An 18,524-nucleotide genomic window follows, 5' to 3' on the forward strand; every position below is an offset into this window, starting at 1 on the left:
GTGGACCTCAAGGAAACTCCAACAGACCTGCAGCTGAGGGTGATGACTGTTAGAAGCAAAACTAACAGAAAGGACATCCACACCAAAACTCCATCTGTATGTCACCATCCTCAAAGACCAAACACACATAAAACCATAAAGATGGGAAGAAATCAGAGCAGAAAAGATGAAAATTCTAAAAATCAGAATGCCTCTTCTGCTCCAAAGGAACGCAGCTACTCGCTGGCAATGGAACAAAGCTGGACAGAGAATGACTTTGATGAGTTGACAGAAGTAGGCTTCAGATGATCGGTAATAACAAACTTCTCAGAGCTAAATGAGGATGTTCAAACCCATTGCAAAGAAGCTAAAAACCTTGAAAAAAGGTTAGACAAATGGTTCATTAAAATAAACAGCGTAGAGAAGACCTTAAATGACCTCAGGGAGCTGAAAACCATGGCAAGAAAACTATGCAATGTATGCACAAGCCTCAGTAGCCAATTTGATCAAATGGAAGAAAGGGTATCAGTGATTGAAGATCAAATGAATGAAATAAAGCTGGAAGACAACTTTAGAGAAAAAAAGACTAAAAAGAAATGAACAAAGCCTCCAAGAAATATGGGATTCTGAAAAGACCAAATCAGCGTCTGATTAGTGTACCTGAAAGTGACAGGGATAATGCAACCAAGAGGGAAAAAACTCGTCAGGATATTATCCAGGACAACTTCCCCAACCTAGTAAGGCAGGCCAACATTCAAATTCAGGAAACACAGAGAATACCACAAAGACACTCCTTGAGAAGAGCAACTCCAAGACACATAATTGTCAGATTCACCAAGGTTGAAATGCAGGAAAAAATGTTAAGGGCAGCCAGAGAGAAAGGTCAGGTTACCCACAAAGGGAAGCCCATTATACTAACAGTGGATCTATTGGCAGAAACTCTACAAACCAGAAAAGAGTGGGGGCCAATATTCAACATTCTTAAAGGAAAGAATTTTCAACCCAGAATTTCATATCCAGCCAAACTAACCTGCATAAGTGAAGGAGAAATAAAATCCTTTATTGACAAGCAAATGCTGAGAGATTTTCTCACCACCAGGCCTGTCTTACGAGAGCTCCTGAGGAAGCACTAAACATGGCAAGGAACAACCCGTACCAGTCACTGCAAAAACATGCCAAATTGTAAACACCATCAATGCTAGGAAGAAACTGCATCAACTAATAGGAAAAATAACCACCTAACATCATAATGACAGGATCAAATTCACACATAACAATATTAACCTTAAATGCAAATGGGCTAAATGATCCAATTAAAAGACACAGACTGCCAAATTGAATAAAGAGTCAAGACTCATCTGTGTACTGTATTCAGGAGACCCATCTCATGTGCAAAGACACACATAGGCTCAAAATATAGGGATGGAGGAAGATCTGCCAAGCAAATGGAAAACAAAAAAAAGCAGGGGTTGCAATCCTAGTCTCTGATAAAACAGACTTTAAACCAACAAAGATCAAAACAGACAAAGAAGGGCATTACATAATGGTAAAGGGATCAATTCAACAAGAAGAGCTAACTATCCTAAACATATACGCACCCAACACAGGAGCACCAAGATTCATAAAGCAAGTCTTAGACTCCCACACAATAATAATGGGAGATTTCAATACCCACTGTCAATATTAGAGCGATCAACGAGACAGAAGATTAACAAGGATATACAGGACTTGAACTCAGATCTGCACCAAGCAGATGTAATAGACATCCACAGAACTCTCCACCCCAAATCAACAGAATATACATTCTTCTCAGCACCACACAAACTTATTCCAAAATTGACAACACAGTTGGAAGTAAAGCACCCCTCAGCAAACGTAAAAGAACAGAAATCACAACAAACTGTCTCTCAGACCACAGTGCAATCAAATTAGAACTCATGATTAAGAAACTCACTCAAAACCACTCAACTACAGAGCAGGAAACTGAAGAACCTGCTCTTGAATGATTACTGGGTATATAACGAAATGAAGGCAGAAATAAAGATGTTCTTTGAAACCAATGAGAACAAAGACACAACATACCAGAATCTCTGGGACACATTTAAAGCAGCACAAGACAAAGCAGAAAAGATCTAAAATCGACACCCTAACAACACAATTAAAGGAACTAGAGAAGCAAGAGCAAACACATGCAAAAGCCAGCAGAAGGCAAGAAATAACTAAGATCAGAGTAGAACTGAAGGACACAGAGACAAAAACAAAAACAAAAACAAAACAAAACAAAACAAAACAAAAAGTCAAAAGTCAATGAATCCAGAAGCTAGTTTTTTGAAAAGAACCACAAAATTGATAGACCGCTAGAAAGACTAATAAAGGAGAAAAGAGACAAGAATAAAATAGATGTAATAAAAAATGATAAAGGGGATATCACCACCGATCCCACAGAAATACAAACTATCATCAGGGAATACTATGAACACCTCTATGCAAATAAACTAGAAAATCTAGAAGAAATGGATAACTTCCTGGACACATACACCCTCCCAAGGCTAAACCAGGAAGAAGTTGAATCCCTGAATAGACCAATAATAGGCTCTGAAATTGAGGCAATAATTAATGGCCTACCAACCAAAAAAAGTTCAGGACCAGACGGATTCACAGTCGAATTCTACCAGAGGTACAAAGAGGAGCTGGGACCATTCCTCCTGAAACTATTCCAGTCAATAGAAAAAGAGGGAATCCTCTCTAACTCATTTGATGAGGCCAACATCATCCTGATACCAAAGCCTGGCAGAGACACAACAAGAAAAGAGAATTTTAGACCAATATCCCTGATGAACATTGGTGTGAAAATCCTCAATAAAATACTGGCAAACCAATTCCACCAGCACATTAAAAAGCTTATCCACCACGATCAAGTGGTGTCATGCCTGGGATGCAAGGCTGGTTCAACATATGCAGATCAATAAACGTAATCCATCATATAAACAGAACCAAAGATAAAAACCACATGATTATCTCAATAGATGCAGAAAAGGCCTTCGACAAAATTCAACAGCCCCTCATGGTAAAAACTCTCAAAAAACTAGGTATCGATGGGACGTATCTCAAAATACTAATAGCTATTTATGACAAACCCACAGCCAATATCATACTGATTGAGCGAAAACTGGAAGGCTTCCCTTTCAAAACTGGCACAAGAAAAAAAATTAGCCGGGTGTGGTGGCGGGCCCCTGCAGTCCCAGCTACTCGGGAGGCTGTGGCAGGAGAATGGCATGAACCCGGGAGGCGGAGCTTGCAGTGAGCTGAGATTGTGCCACTGCACTCCAGTCTGGGGGACACAGCAAGACTCCGACTCAAAAAAAAAAGAAAAAGAAAAAAAGAAAAAAAACTAGCACAACACAGGTATGCCCTCTCTCCCCACTCCTATTCAATATAGTGTTGGAAGTTCTGGCCAGGGCAATCAGGCAGGAGAAAGAAATAAAGGGCATTCAGTTAGGAAAAGAAGTCAAATTGTACCTGTTCGCAGATGACATGATTGTATACTTAGAAAACCCCATCATCTCAGCCCAAAATCTCCTTAAGCTGATAAGCAACTTCAGCAAAGTCTCAGGATACAAAATCAATGTGCAAAACTCACAAGCATTCCTATACAACAATAACAGACAAGCAGAGAGCCAAATCATGAGTGAACTCACATTCACAATTGCTTCAAAGAGCATAATATACCTAGGAATCCAACTTACAAGGGATGTGAAGGACCTCTTCAAGGAGAACTACAAACCACTGTTCAACGAAACAAAAGAGGACACATACAAATGGAAGATATTCCATCCTCATGGATAGGAAGAATCAATATCGTGAAAATGGCCATAGTGCCCAACGTAATTTATAGATTCAATGCCATCCCCATCAAGCTACCAATGACTTTCTTCACAGAATTGGAAAAAACTACTTTAAAGTTCATATGGAACCAAAAAAGAGGCCACATTGCCAAGCGAATCCTAAGCAAAAAGAACAAAGCTGGAGGCATCACCCTACCTGACTTCAAGCTATACTACAAGACTACAGTAATCAAAACAGCATGTTGCTGGTACCAAAACAGAGATATAGACCAATGGAACAGAACAGAGGCCTCAGAAATAATACCATACATCTACAACCATCTGATCTTTGACAATCCTGACGAAAACAAGAAATGGGGAAAGGATTCCCTATTTAATAAATGGTGCTGGGAAAACTGGCTAGCCATATAAAGAAAGCTGAAACTGGATCCCTCACTTACACCTTATACAAAAATTAATTCAAGATGGATTAAAGACTTAAATGTTAGACCTAAAATCACAAAAACCCTAGAAGAAAACCTAGGCAATACCATTCAGGACATAGGCATGGGCAAGGACTTCATGACTAAAACACCAAAAGCAATGGCAACAAAAGTCAAAAGAGACAAATGGGATCTAATTAGACTAAAGAGCTTTTGCATGGCAAAAGAAACTATCGTCAGAGTGAACAGGCAACCTACAGAATGGGAGAAAATTTTTGCAATCTACCCATCTGACAAAGGGCTAATATCCAGAATCTACAAAGAACTCAAACAAATTTACAAGAAAAAGTCAAACAACCTCATCAAAAAGTAGGCAAAGGATATGAACAGACATTTCTCAAAAGAAGACATTTATGCAGTCAACAGACACATGAAAAAATGCTCATCATCACTGGCCATCAGAGAAATGCAAATCAAAACCACAATGAGATACCATCTCACACCAGTTAGAATGGCAATCATTAAAAAGTCAGGAAACAACAGATGCTGGAGAGGATATGGAGAAACAGGAACACTTTTACACTGTTGGTGGGACTGTAAACTAGTTCAACCATTGTGGAAGACAGTGTGGTGATTCCTCAAGGATCTAGAACTAGAAATACCATTTGACACAGCCATCCCATTACTGGATGTATACCCAAAGGATTATAAATTATGCTGCTATAAAGACACATGCACACGTATGTTTATTGCAGCACTATTCACAATAGCAAAGACTTGGAATCAACCCAAATGTCCATCAGTGACAGACTGGATTAAGAAAATGTGGCAGATATATACCATGGAATACTATGCAGCCATAAAAAAGGATGAGTCTGTGTCCTTTGTAGGGACATGGATGCAGCTGGAAACCATCATTCTCAGCAAACTATCGCGGGAACAGAAAACCAAACACTGCATGTTCTCACTCATAGGTGGGAATTGAACAATGAGATCACCTGGACACAGGAAGGAGAACATCACACACCGGGGCCTATTGTGGGGAGGGGGAGGGTGAGAGATAGCATTAAGAGATATACCCAATATAAATGATGAGTTAATGGGTGCAGCACACCAACATGGCACATGTATACATATGTAACAAACCTGCACGTTGTGCACATGTACCCTAGAACTTAAAGTATAATAATAATAATAAAAAGGAAACTGACTCATAATTTAAAATCTACAACAAAACTCCAAACTTGGATGGCTTTATCAGTTGGACTGGGTTCTTCTAAATATTTTTAAAATGACCTAAATTTTGCACAAATACAGAGAATCGAAAAGGGAGAAATACTTTTTAACTATTTTTATAAGGCCTTGATATAGTTTGGGTCTGTGTCCCTGCCCAAATCTCATGTCAAATTGTAATCCCTAGTGATGGAAGGGGCCTGGTGGGAAGTGACTAGATCATGGTAGTGGATTGCCCCTTTGGTGCTGTTCTCATGATAGTAAGTGAGTTATCACAAGATATGGTTGTTTAAAATTGTGTGACACCTCCCCCTTCCCTCTCTTCCTCCAATTCCAGCCACGTAAAACGTGCCTGCTTCCCTTTTGTCTTCTGCCATGATTCAGCGTTTCCTGAGGCTTCCCCAGACATGCTTCCTGTACAGCCTGTGGAACTGTAAGCCAGTTAAGCATCTTTTCTTTACAAATTATCCAGCCTCAAGAATTTCTTTATAGCAATCTGAGAACAAAACAGCAGCTTGCATAATTTTTGTTCCAAAATATGATAAATATAGTATAAGAAAGAACATTTACAAACTGATCTTTCTCATGAGCACAAATGAAAAAAATCTAAAACAAACATTAGCAAATCTAATCCAGCAATATATAAAAAGGATAATACATCACTCTAGGTATGCACGTTTGGATTATCATTTTAAAATCAACCAATGTTATGACTTTATTAATAGTAGAAAAGAGAAAACTTATACTATCATCTCATTATATGAAAAAAAAAGTGGCAAAATTCAATACTCATTTATGATTTTAAAACTCTTAGCAAATTGGAAACAGAATGCAATTTCCTCAATAAAAAATAGCATCTTTTGATATATAATCAAAGACATCATCATGGTGGATGGGAGGCAGGACTAGAGATTGCAGCTCTGACTCGGATGAACAGAGCAGCATGTGGAAACTTGCATGGTGAATTTTAGCTCCAGAGCGACTGCAGGAATATATCAGGAATTCCAAGAGGACCCACAGACCCTCTGAAAAAAGCAGACTGCTCCTGCAGGACCCAGGAGACACCCCAAATACTATGAGTACCCAAACTGTGGAAGTGGGAAAGGGAGATCCTCCGCCCCCAAGCACACACCCCTACTGGGGAAACTGAAGGTCTCCTTTGAGGGAGAAGATTCTGACCTTACCTGGGCCTGAATCAATTTACAGAGCAGAGTGAAATACAGGGGTAGAGGAAGCAGTGGAAAAGGCCCTGGGAGCTTGCTGGGTCCCCAAGCAGGCCATTCTTGCCTGGCATCACAGGGATCCTTCAGGAGGGTGGCCAGCGGTGCGGAGAAAATGCCACAGGGAGAAGGAAGTCTCCGGCTGAATTTTGTAACAATTTGAACCAGTCAAGAAGCCTCCTGGCCAGAACTCAGGGGAGGGCTTGAATCTAGCATCCAGCATGCAGACTCCCCAGGCAGAGGAAGAACTAAAACCCTTTTCTTTCACAGCTGGGAGGTTGGGTACCATGGGGCAAGTTCTCAGCTGTGCTCGCCCACTGCCTGGAAACAAACTCAGTGCTGTTAGTGGGGGGCACGGTGGGAGTAAGACTGGCCCTTCGGATTATGTGGGAGCTGGATAAGGCCTGTGACTGCTGGCTTTCCCCCACTTCCCTGACAACCTGCATGACTCAGCAGAGGCAGCCATAATTCTCCTAGGTACACAACTCCATTGACCTGGGAACGTCAGCCCGATCCCCTACAGCAGCTGCATCAAGGCCCATCCAAGGGAAGTCTGAGCTCAGACACACCAAACCCTGCCGCTACCTGATGGTCCTTCCCTGTCCACCCTGGTAGTTGAAGACAAAGAGCATATTCTCTTGGGAGTTCTAGGCCCCCGCCCACCACCTGATCCTCCCTATACTACCACAGTTGATGCTCTCTGGAAAGCACCACCTCCTGGCAGGAGGCCAACCAGCACAAAAATAGAGCATTAAACCATCAAAACTAAGAACCCTCACAGAGTCCATCTCACCCATTGCCACCTCCACTGGAGTAGGTGCTGGTATCCATGACTGAGAGACCCACAGATGGTTCACATCACAGGACTCTGTGCAGACAATGCCCAGTACAAGCCCGGAGGCTGGCAGACTTGCTGTGTGGCCAGACCCAGAAGAGAGACAACAATCTCTATAGTTCGGCTCTCAGGAAGCCACATCCATAGGAAAAGGGCGAGAGTGCTACATCAAGGGAACAGCCCATGGGACAAAAGAATCTGAACAACAGCCCTCAGCTCTAGACCTTCCCTCTGACAGAAGCTACACAAATGAGAAGGAACCAAAAAACCAACCCTGGTAATATGACAACACAAGGCTCCTTAACACCCCCCAGAAAATCATACTGGCTCACCAGCAGTGGATCCAACCCAAAAAGAAATCCCTGATTTACCCAAAAAAGAATTTGGGAGGTTAGTTATTAAGCTAATCTGGGAGGCACCAGAGAAAAGTGAAGTCCAATGCAAGGAAATAAAAAAAAAAAAAATGATACAAGAAGTGAAAGGAGAAATATTCAAGGAAATAGATAGCATGAAGAAAAAACAATCAAACTTCAGGAAACATTGGATACACTTATAGAAATGCAAAATGCTCTGGAAAGTCTCAGCAATAGAAATGAACAAGTAGAAGAAAGAAATTCAGAGCTTGAAGACAAGGTCTTCGAATTAACCCATCCCAACAAAGACAAAGAAAAAAAAAAGAAAATACGAACAAAGCCTCCAAGAAGTAGTCCGGGATTATGTGAAACAACCAATCCTAAGAATAATCGGTGTTCCTGAGGAAGAAGAGAAATCTAAAAGCTGAAAAAACCCATTTGGGGGAATAATCAAGGAAAACTTCCTGGCCTTGCTAGAGAACTAGACATCCAAATACAAGAAGCACAGAGAACACCTGGGAAATTTATCACAAAAAGATAATCACCTAGGCACACTGTCATCAGGTTATGTGAAGTTAAGATGAAGGAAAGAATATTAAGAGCTGTGAGACAAAAGTACCAGGTAACCTATAAAGGAAAAACTATTAGATTAGCAGCAGATTTCTCAGCAGAAACTCTATAAGCTAGAAGATATTGGGGCCCTATCTTCAGCTTCCTCAAACAAAATTATCAGCCAAGAATTTTGCATCCAGTGAAACTAAGCATTCAGCTTCCTCAAACAGAATTATCAGCCAAGAATTTTGTATCCAGTGAAACTAAGCATCATATATGAAGGAAAGATACAGTGTTTTCCAGACAAACAACCACTGAGCGAATTCACCACTGCCAAGCCACCATTATAAGAACAGCTGAAAGGAGTTTGAAACCTTGAAACAAATCCTGGAAACACATCACAACAGAACCTCTTTAAAGCACAAATCTCACAGGACCTATAATACAAAATACAATTTGAAAAGCAAAAACAAAAACCAAAAAATCAAGGTATACAGGCAACAAATAGCATGATGAATGGAATGGTACCTCACATCTCAATACTGACACTGAATGTAAATGGCCTAAATGCTCCACTTAAAAGATGTACTACATCCCCAAACGGCTGGGTGTTGGCGGCTCACGCCTGTAATCCCAATGCTTTGGGAGGCTCAGGTGGCAGATCACTTGAAGTCAGGGGTTTGAAACCAGCCTAACCAATATGGTGAAACCCCATCTCTACTAAAAATACAAAAAAATAAGCCAGGCATGGTGGCAGGCACCTGTAATCCCAGCTACTTGGGAGGCTGAGGCAGAATTGCTTTAACCTGAGAGGCAGAGTTTGCAGTGAGCCGAGATCGCACCATTGCACTCTAGCCTGGGTGACAGTGAGAGACTCCATCTCAAAATCTCAAAATCTTTAAAAAAAAAAAATTTCACCAACCAACTGTCTGCTGCCTTCAAGAGACTCATATAACACATAAGGAATCATATAAACTTAAAGAGGTGGAAAAAGGCATTTCATGCAAATGGACACCAAAAGTGAGCAGGGATAGCTACTCTTATGTCAGACAAAACAAACTTTAAAGCAATGGCAGTTAAAAAAGACAAAGAGAGACATTAAATAATGGTAAAAAGCCTTGTCCAACAGGAAAATACCACAATCCTAAACATATATGGACATAACACTGGAGTTCCCAAATTTATAAAACAATTACTAATAGACCTAAGAAATGAGATAGCAATACAATAACAGTGGGGGACTTGAATACTCCACTGAAATCACTAGACAGGTCATCAAGACAGAAAGTCAACAAATAAACAATGGATTTAAACTAGACCTTGGAACAAATGAACTTAAGAGCTATATACAGAACATTCCATCCAAGAACCACAGAATACACAATCTATTCAATAGCGCATGGGACTTTCTCCAAGATGGACCACATGATAGGCCACAAAACGAGCCTCAATAAATTTAAGAAAACTGAAATTATATAAAGGACTCTCTCAGACCACAGTGGAATAAAACTGGAAATCAATTCCGAAAGGAACCTTCAAAACCATGCAAATGCATGGAAATTAAATAACCTGCTCTGAATGATCACTGGACCAAAAACAAAATCCAGATGGAAATTATAAAACGTTCAGACTGAATGACAATAGTGACAACCTATAAAAACGTCTTGGATACAGCAAAGGTGGTGCCAAGAGGAAAGTTCATGGCCCTAAATGCCTACATCAAAAAGACTAAAAAAGCACAAACTGACACTCTAAGGTCACACCTCAAGGAACTAGAGAAAAAAGAACAAATCAAACCCAAACCCAGCAGAAGAAAGGAAATGACCAACATCAGAGCAGAACTAAATGACACTAAAACAAACAAACAAAATTACAAAGATAAATGAAACAAAAAGCTGGTTGTTTGAAAAGATAAACTGATAGACCATTAGCAAGATTAACCTAGAAAAGAAGAGAGGAAATCCAAATAAAACCTCAATAAGAAATGAAATAGGAGACATTACAACTGACACCACAGAAATATAAAAGATCATTCAAGGCTACTATGAATACCTTTATGGACATAAACTTGAAAACCTAGAAGAGACAGATAAATTCCTGGAAACATACAACCTTCCCAGTTTAAATCAGGAAGAATTAGATACCTTAAACAGACCAATAACCACCAACAAGATTGAAATGGTAATTTAAAAATTACCAACAAAAAAAAAAGGCCAGGACCAGACAGATTCACAGCACAATTCTACCAGACATTCAAAGAAGAATTGGTACCGATCCCACTGACACTATTCCACAAGATACAGAAAGAGGGAACACTCCCTAATTCATTCTATGACGTCAGCGTCACCCTAATACCAAAACCAGGAAAGGACATAACCAAAAAGAAAACCACAGACCCATATCCCTGATGAACATAAATGCTAAAATCCTTAACAAAATACTAGCTAACTGAATCCAACAACATATCAAAAAGATAATCTATCATGATCAAGTGGGTTTCATACCAGGGATGCAAGGATGGTTTAACATCCACACGTCAATAAATGTGATACACCACATAAACAGAATTAAAACAAAAATCACATGATCATCTCAACAGATGCAGAAAAAGCATCTGACAAAATCCAGCATCCTTTATGATTAAAACTCGGCAAAATCGGCATACAAGGAACATACCTCAATGTAATAAAAGCCATCTATGACACACCCACAGCAAACATGATACTGAATGTTGAAAGCATCCCCTCTGAGAACTGGAACCAAACAAGGATGCCCACTCTCACCACTCATCTTCAACATAGTACTGGAAGTTCTAGCCAGAGTAATCAGACAAGAGAAAGAAATAAAGGACATCTAAATCAGTCAAGAGGAAGTCAAACTGTCACTGTTTACTGACGATATAATCGTTTACTTCAAAAATGCTAAAGACTCCTCCAGAAAGCTCCTAGAACTGACAAAAGAATTCAGTGAAGTTTCCAGATACAAGAATAATGTACACAAATCAGTAGCTCTCCCATACACCAATAGCAACCAAGCAGAAAATTGAATTAAGAACTCAATCCCTTTTACAATAGCTGCAAAAAGAAAAAAGAAAAGAAAAAGAAAAAAACTTAGGAATATACCTAACGAAGGAGGCAAAAGACCTCTACAAAGAAAACTACAAAACACCACTGAAAGAAATCATAGACAACACAAACAAATGGAAACACATTCCATGTTCATAGAATGGTAGAATCAAAATTGTGAAAATGACTATACAGCCAAAAGCAACCTACAAATTCAATGAAATTCCCATCAAAATTCCACCATCATTCTTCACAGCATTAGAAAAAACAGTTCTAACATTCACATAGAACCAAAAAAAGAGCCTACATAGCCAATACAAGACTAAGCAAAAAGAACAAATCTGGAGGCATCACGCTACCTGATTTCAAACTATATTATAAGTACACAGTCACCAAAACAGCATGGTACTGGCATAAAAATAGGCACACAGACCAATGGAACAGAATAGAGAACCCAGAAATAAACCCAAATACCTACAGCCAAGTGATCTTCAACAACTACACAAAATCATAAAGTAGAGGAAAGGACACCCTATTCAACAAATGGTGCTGGGATAACTGGCTAGACACATATAGGACAATGAAACTGGATCCTCATCTCTCATCTTTTACAAAAATCAACTCAAGATGGCTTAAGAACTTACATCTAAGATCTGAAACTATAAAAATTCTAGAATATTAACATTGGAAAAACCCTTCTAGACACTGGTTTAGGCAAGGATTTCAGGACCAAGAACCCAAAAGCAAATGTAATAAAAACAAAGATAAATTGCTGGGACTTAATTAAACCAACGAGCTTTTGCATGGCAAAAGGAACAGTCAGCAGAGTAAACAGACAGCCCAGAGTGGGAGAAAATCTTCACAATCTATACATCTGACAATGGACTAATATCCAGAATCTACAATGAACTCAAACAAATCAGCCAAAAAAAAAAAATTAATCCCACCAAAAAGTGGGCTAAGGACATGAATAGACAATTATCAAAAGAAGATATACAAATGGCCAACAAACACACGAAAAAATGCTCAGCATCACTAATGATCAGGGAAATGCGAATCAAAATCACAATGTGACACCACCTTACTCCTGCAGGAATGGCCATAATCAAAAAATCAGTAGACGTTGCTGGGGATGCAGTGATCAGGGAACACTTCTACACTGCTGGTGGTAATGTAAACTAGTACAGCCACTATGGAAAACAGTATAGAGATTTCTTAAAGAGCTAAAAGGAGAACTACCATTTGATCCAGCAATCCCAATACTGTGTATCTATCCAGAGTAAATGAAGTCATTATATGAAAAAGATACTTGCACATGCATGTTTATAGCAGCACAATTCACAATTGCAAAATCATGGAACCAACTCAAATGCCCATCAGTCAACAAGCAGATAAAGAAACTGTGGTATGTATACTTGTAAACTGTGTATGTATGTATGTAAACTGTGGGATACTACTCAGCCATAAAAAGGAATGAATTAACAGTATTCACAGTGACCTGGATGAGATCGGAGACTATTATTCTAAGTGAAGTAACTCAGGAATAGAAAACCAAACATCATATATTCTCACTGATATGTGGGAGCTAAGTTATGAGGATGCAAAGGCATAAGAATGATACAATGGACTTTGGGGACTTGGAGGAAAATGGGGGGTGAGGAATAAAAGACTACAAACAGGGTGCAGTGTATACTGCTCGGGTGATGGGTGCACCAAAATCTCACAAATCACCACTAAAGAACTTACACACGTAACTAAACACCACCTGTACTCCAATAATCTATGGAAATTTTTTGTTTAAATTAAAAAAATTTTAAAAGCATATATAGGCATTCATGTATAGAACTTTCTGTGAGCATGTATATTCATTTCTCTTGGATAAATACCTAATACTGGAATTGTTCTGTCACAGGCAAGTTTAACTTTATAAAAAACTGTCAAACCAAAAAAAAAAAAAATTAAAAACAGCATCTTTTGAACAACCTACAGCTACATTATATACGGTAGTGAAACACTGAAAACTTTCCCAATGAGATCATAAACAAGACAAGATTATCCGCTATCACCACTTCTATTTAACATTGTACTGAAGTCTTAGGCAATGCAACAAGGCAAGGAAAAAGGAGAGCAACAATGGGAAAAGAACTAAGTGGGAGAGGAGGGGATGGACAAGGATTGAAAGGGAAGAAAAAAAATTACTATTTGAAAATTGTATGATTGCACATCTAGAACATCCAAAAAAAATCTCCCAACTATTAAAATTAATAAAATAATGTCACAAGGTCACTGGATACAAAGTCAACATAAAGCTATAAAGCTAAAACAGTGTGGAATTAGTGCAAAAATAGAGTAATAGACTAATGAAACTAATTAGCGTTCAAAAACAGATCTGCACATTTAGAGTCATTTGATTGTTGTCAAAGATGACATTTCATCACAATAGGAAATGGTCTCTTCAAGTAATGATGCTAGATGATTTTAATTTCCATTTGGTGGGGGGAAAGATTTTTGACCCCTACACTTCTCACCATAAACAAAAATCAGCTCCAGATGAATTTAGATCTAAATATGAAAGATAAAACTACAAAGTTTTGAGAAGAAAATAAAACATCTTTGTGACCTTGGAGCCAGTAACATTTTCTTAAATAGATCACAAAAGCACCAATCAACTAACATTAATTAGCTATCTTACAGTTAAGAATTTTTGTTCATCAAAAAAGACACCATTAAGGAAGTGAAAAAAACGAACATCAGACTGGGAAGTATTATGCATATATCCACCATAGGACACCTATTTTGAATACAGAAAGAACTACTACAAATCAAAAAAGTTATAAATCCAACAGAAATGCAGTATGTACTAAAGTGTTCATAGGAGCACTAGTTGTAACAGCCAGATTATCAAAATATACACCAATAGTCAAGTGGATAAATTGGAGTACATTTACAACATGCAATACTATATAGCAGTGAGGATGAACAATTTGTTAACTACCCAATTATACCAACGACTGTCACAAACATAAGGATGAATAAAAGTCAGACACGAAAGAGTATGCACAATATGATTCCATCTATGTAAAGTAAAACAACAACAACAACAACAACAACAAATAAAAACAGACAAAACCTTGGTGAAAGTAATCTATCCTATAGAGTCAGAATAATGGTTAGCCTTCAGGAAGTATAAGGAGACATAAACAGCATTTCTAGGTTTATTATCTGGCTGCTGGTTACATAAGTGTGCTCAATTTGTGAAAATTCAGTAAGGTGTTAACTTATGTGAACTTTTCTGTATCTATGTAAAGTTTTTTTTAAGAAAAGATCTACTCTAAATGTGATGCCTGCAGCAGCTATAAGCACACTCTCATATAACAATGTCCAAAAAGGCATTTTCCTTTTTTAGCAACAAAGGAAAATATTTTCCAGAAGCTATCAGATTTCCCATTGGTCATGCCTGGATCACATCCTGTGCAGTAACTGAAAGGAAATTTGCTAATGGAATGTCTGACATTTTCTTTTTATGATGAAAAGTAGTCTCTGTTGGCAAAGAAGAAACACAGAGGAACACTGCATAGGTAACCACAAATTTTTGTCACCTCAGATTACTATTTTTTTTGAGACAGGGTCTCGCTCTATTGCCCAAGCTGGAGTGCAGTGGCGTGCTCACAGCTCACTGCAGCCTCGGCCTCCTGGATGCAAGCAATCCTCCCACCTCAGCCTCCCAAGTAGCTGGAACTATAGGTGACCACCACCATGCCAGGCTAATTTTTGTATTTTTTATAGAAATGCGGTCTCACCATGTTGCCCAGGCTGGTCTCAAACTCCTGGGCTCAAGTAATCCTCCTGCCTTGGACTCCCAAAGTGCTGGGATTACAGGCATGAGCCACCACGCCTGGCCTTCAAATTATTATTAACAGTCTCTTAACTAGTTTTGCCATAGCCGCTTTTGTCTTCCTCCAAATGTAAACTCTGCTTAGTAGCCACAGTCATTTGATAAAAATGTAAATTCGAAAAATCTTTCATAAGCTTCTCATTACCATAAGAATAAATCCACATCCTTAAAATAGCTGACAAGGTCCTGCACGATTTTGGTCTCTGCTTACCTCCTCAGCTTTATCTTGAACTGTCCTTTGCCTAACTATATTTTACCTATATAGTCTGTAATAATGCAAAAATAATTTTATACCATGAAGAAGGCAGATTTTGAAAGTATTCCAAAGATCAACAAATGGCCAAAAAGTATTAATTGTACATCAGTTAAAATGGATTACATCTTGGATACTCTCTAGAAAATTATTTTTATGCATGTAAATATAAGAATAATTATAGGGACTTTTGATCTGTCATATGAGACCCCAGTCCCCAACTTTTCCTTTAAAGTCTCAAGTTCAGCCAGGTACAGGGTCTCACGCCTATAATCCCAACACTTTGGGAGGCTGAGGCCAGAGGATTGCTTGAGGCCAAGAGTTTGAGATAAATCTAGGCAACATAGTAAGACCCCATCTCTACAAAAAATTAAAAAATTAACCAGGCATCGTGATGTGTGCCTGCAGTCCCAGCTACTCAGGAAGTTGAGGCAGAAGGATCACTTAAGCCCAGACCTTTGAGCGTGCAACGAGCTATAACTGAAACACCATTGATTAATTTGCAAGCGTTTTGGAAAAGTACTTTAGGAAACTGAACTGAGTAAGTATCCTTTCCTTCTTGCTTTCAAAACTCAACTAATATGACAGCTGAGGCATTTGAAAAATATACAAATCCACAAAAGCAATGGGAATAGAAGATAAAAACTGATGAGGTGGGAAAAAAAAAAAAGAGATTAGTGATAAAAAATAAAACTTACATATTATCTTTCTCCACTTTGTTTAGTCCCTGAGATGTGTAGAAATAGGGATGGTGGGGAAGAGGGCAGCGAGGAGGAGGTCAACAAGAAGCAAGGTACACAGTACCCTAATATCTCCGAAATTTGAAGTACCAGGTAGTTCTGAAAGCAGGGGTGCCAAGTTAGGATAAAAATACAAAAAAACAAGCGAACAAGAAAACTGGTTGAAAGTCTATAGGGGCATACCCGAGAGATTTTGAGGGTTCAGTTTGAAACTATCACAACAAATGAAATATTGCAATAAAGCAAGTCACACAAATTTTTTGGTTTCCCAGTGCAAATAAAAGCTGTGTTACACTATACTAGAATCTATTAAGTATGCAATAGCATTATATCCAAGAAAATAATGCACATACCTTAATTTAAGAATATTTTACTGCTAAAAAGTGCTAACAATCATCTGGGCCTTTAATGAATCATAACCTTTTTGCTGGTGTAAGGTCTTGCCTCAATGTTGATGGCTACTGACTGATCAGGGTGGTGTCACTGAAGGTTTGGGCAGCTGTGGAAGTTTCTTAAAATAAGACAACAATGATGGTTGCCACGATGATTGACTCTTCCTTTCATGGAAAATTCATCTGTAGCATGCAATGCTGTTTAATAGTATTTTACTTAAGGTAAAATTTCTTTCAAAATTTGAGTCGGTCCTCTCAGACCCTGCCATTACTTTTTCAAATAAGTTGATGTAATATTCTAAATCCTTTGTTGTCATTTTAACAATGTGTTCACAGCATCTTCACCAGGAGCAGATTCAACCTCAAGAAACTACTTTCTTTGCTCATCCATAAGATACAACTCCTCATCAGTTCAAGTTTTATCATGAGATTGCAGTAATTCAGTCACATCTTTTAGGCTCCAATTCTAATTCTAGTTCTCTTGTTATTTCCAATGCACCTGCAGTTACTTTCTCAACTGAAGTCTTAACCTCTCAAAGTCGTCAGTGCAGACTGGAATCAACTTCTTCCAAACTCTTGTTAATTTTTATATTTTGACCTTCTCACATGAATCATAAATTTCTTAATGACATCTGGGATGAATCTTTTCCAGAAGACTTTCAATTTACTTTGCCCAGATCCATCAGAGGAATCACTATGACAGCTAATGCCTTATGAAATGTACATCTTAAATAGTAAGACTTGAAAGTTAAAATAACTGCTTTATCTATGAGCTGCAGAACAGAAGTTGTATTAGCAAACGTGAAAACAACATTAATTTCCTTGTATATCTCCATCAAAGCTCTTCAGTGACTAGGTACATTGTCAATGAGCAGTAATATTTTGAAATAAATCTTTTTCTCTGAGTAGTAGGTCTCAACAGTGGAATTAAAATATTCAGGAAACCATGCTTTCAACAGATGTGCTATCATACAGGCTTTGTTCTTCCATTTATAGCACATGCGCAGAATAGATTTAGCATAATTCTTAAGGGCCCTAGGATTTTTAGAATAGTGAGTGCTGCTTTCAACTTAAAGTTACCAGCTGCGTCAGCCCGTAACAAAAGAGTCAGCCTATCTTGTGAAGTTTTCAAGCCAGGTATTGACTTCTCTCTAGCTATGAAAATCTTAGTTGGCATCTTCTTCTAGCAGAAGGCTGTTTTGCCTACATTGAAAATGTATTGCTTGGTGTATCTACCCTCATCAACTATTTTAGCCAGATCTGGGTAACTTGCTACAGCTCCTCCATCAGCACTTACGCTTCACTGGGCTCTTTTATGTTATGAAGAAGGATTCTTTCCTTAAATCTCATGAACCAACCTCTGCTAGCTTCAAACTTCTTCTGCAGCTTCCTCACCTCTCAGCCTTTATAGAATTCAAGAGTTAAGAGTCTTACTGTGGATTAGGCTTTGACTTAAAGGAATGTTGTGGCTGGTTTGATTTTCTATCTTTTTCCATATTAGCAATAAGGCTGTTTTGCTTTCTTATTATTCATGTGTTCACTAGAGTAGCACTTTTAATTTCCTTCAGGAACTTTCCCAATAGAACAAGAGGTTTGTTTTTGGCCTATTTTGGCTTTCAACATGCCTTCCTTATTAAGTTTAATCCTTTCTAGTTTTTGAGTTAAAGTGAGAGACGTGAGACGCTTCCTTTGACTTGGACATTTAGAGACCATTGTCAGGTTACTAATTGGCCTAATTTT

General features: G+C 38.6%; 1 protein-coding gene across 3 annotated transcripts in view; it reads right to left on the reverse strand.

Moving 5' to 3' along the window:
- The window catches only part of ANAPC10 (anaphase promoting complex subunit 10), a 115,121-nt gene that overhangs the window by 24,575 nt on the left and 72,022 nt on the right, over window positions 1-18,524 (reverse strand). Inside the window, exon 5 of one of the 3 annotated variants that reach the window (XM_015139299.3) lies at window positions 16,351-16,491. The exons of the other annotated variants lie outside the window; for them this stretch is intronic. Coding sequence (XP_014994785.1) covers window positions 16,354-16,491 — 138 coding nt within the window. The 3' untranslated portion in view covers window positions 16,351-16,353. The remainder of the gene's footprint in view (window positions 1-16,350; window positions 16,492-18,524) is intronic. 3 annotated transcript variants of the gene reach the window in all.

Source organism: Macaca mulatta, chromosome 5 (genome assembly GCF_049350105.2).
Source record: "Macaca mulatta isolate MMU2019108-1 chromosome 5, T2T-MMU8v2.0, whole genome shotgun sequence".
In the NCBI taxonomy this organism is placed as follows: domain Eukaryota; kingdom Metazoa; phylum Chordata; class Mammalia; order Primates; family Cercopithecidae; genus Macaca; species Macaca mulatta.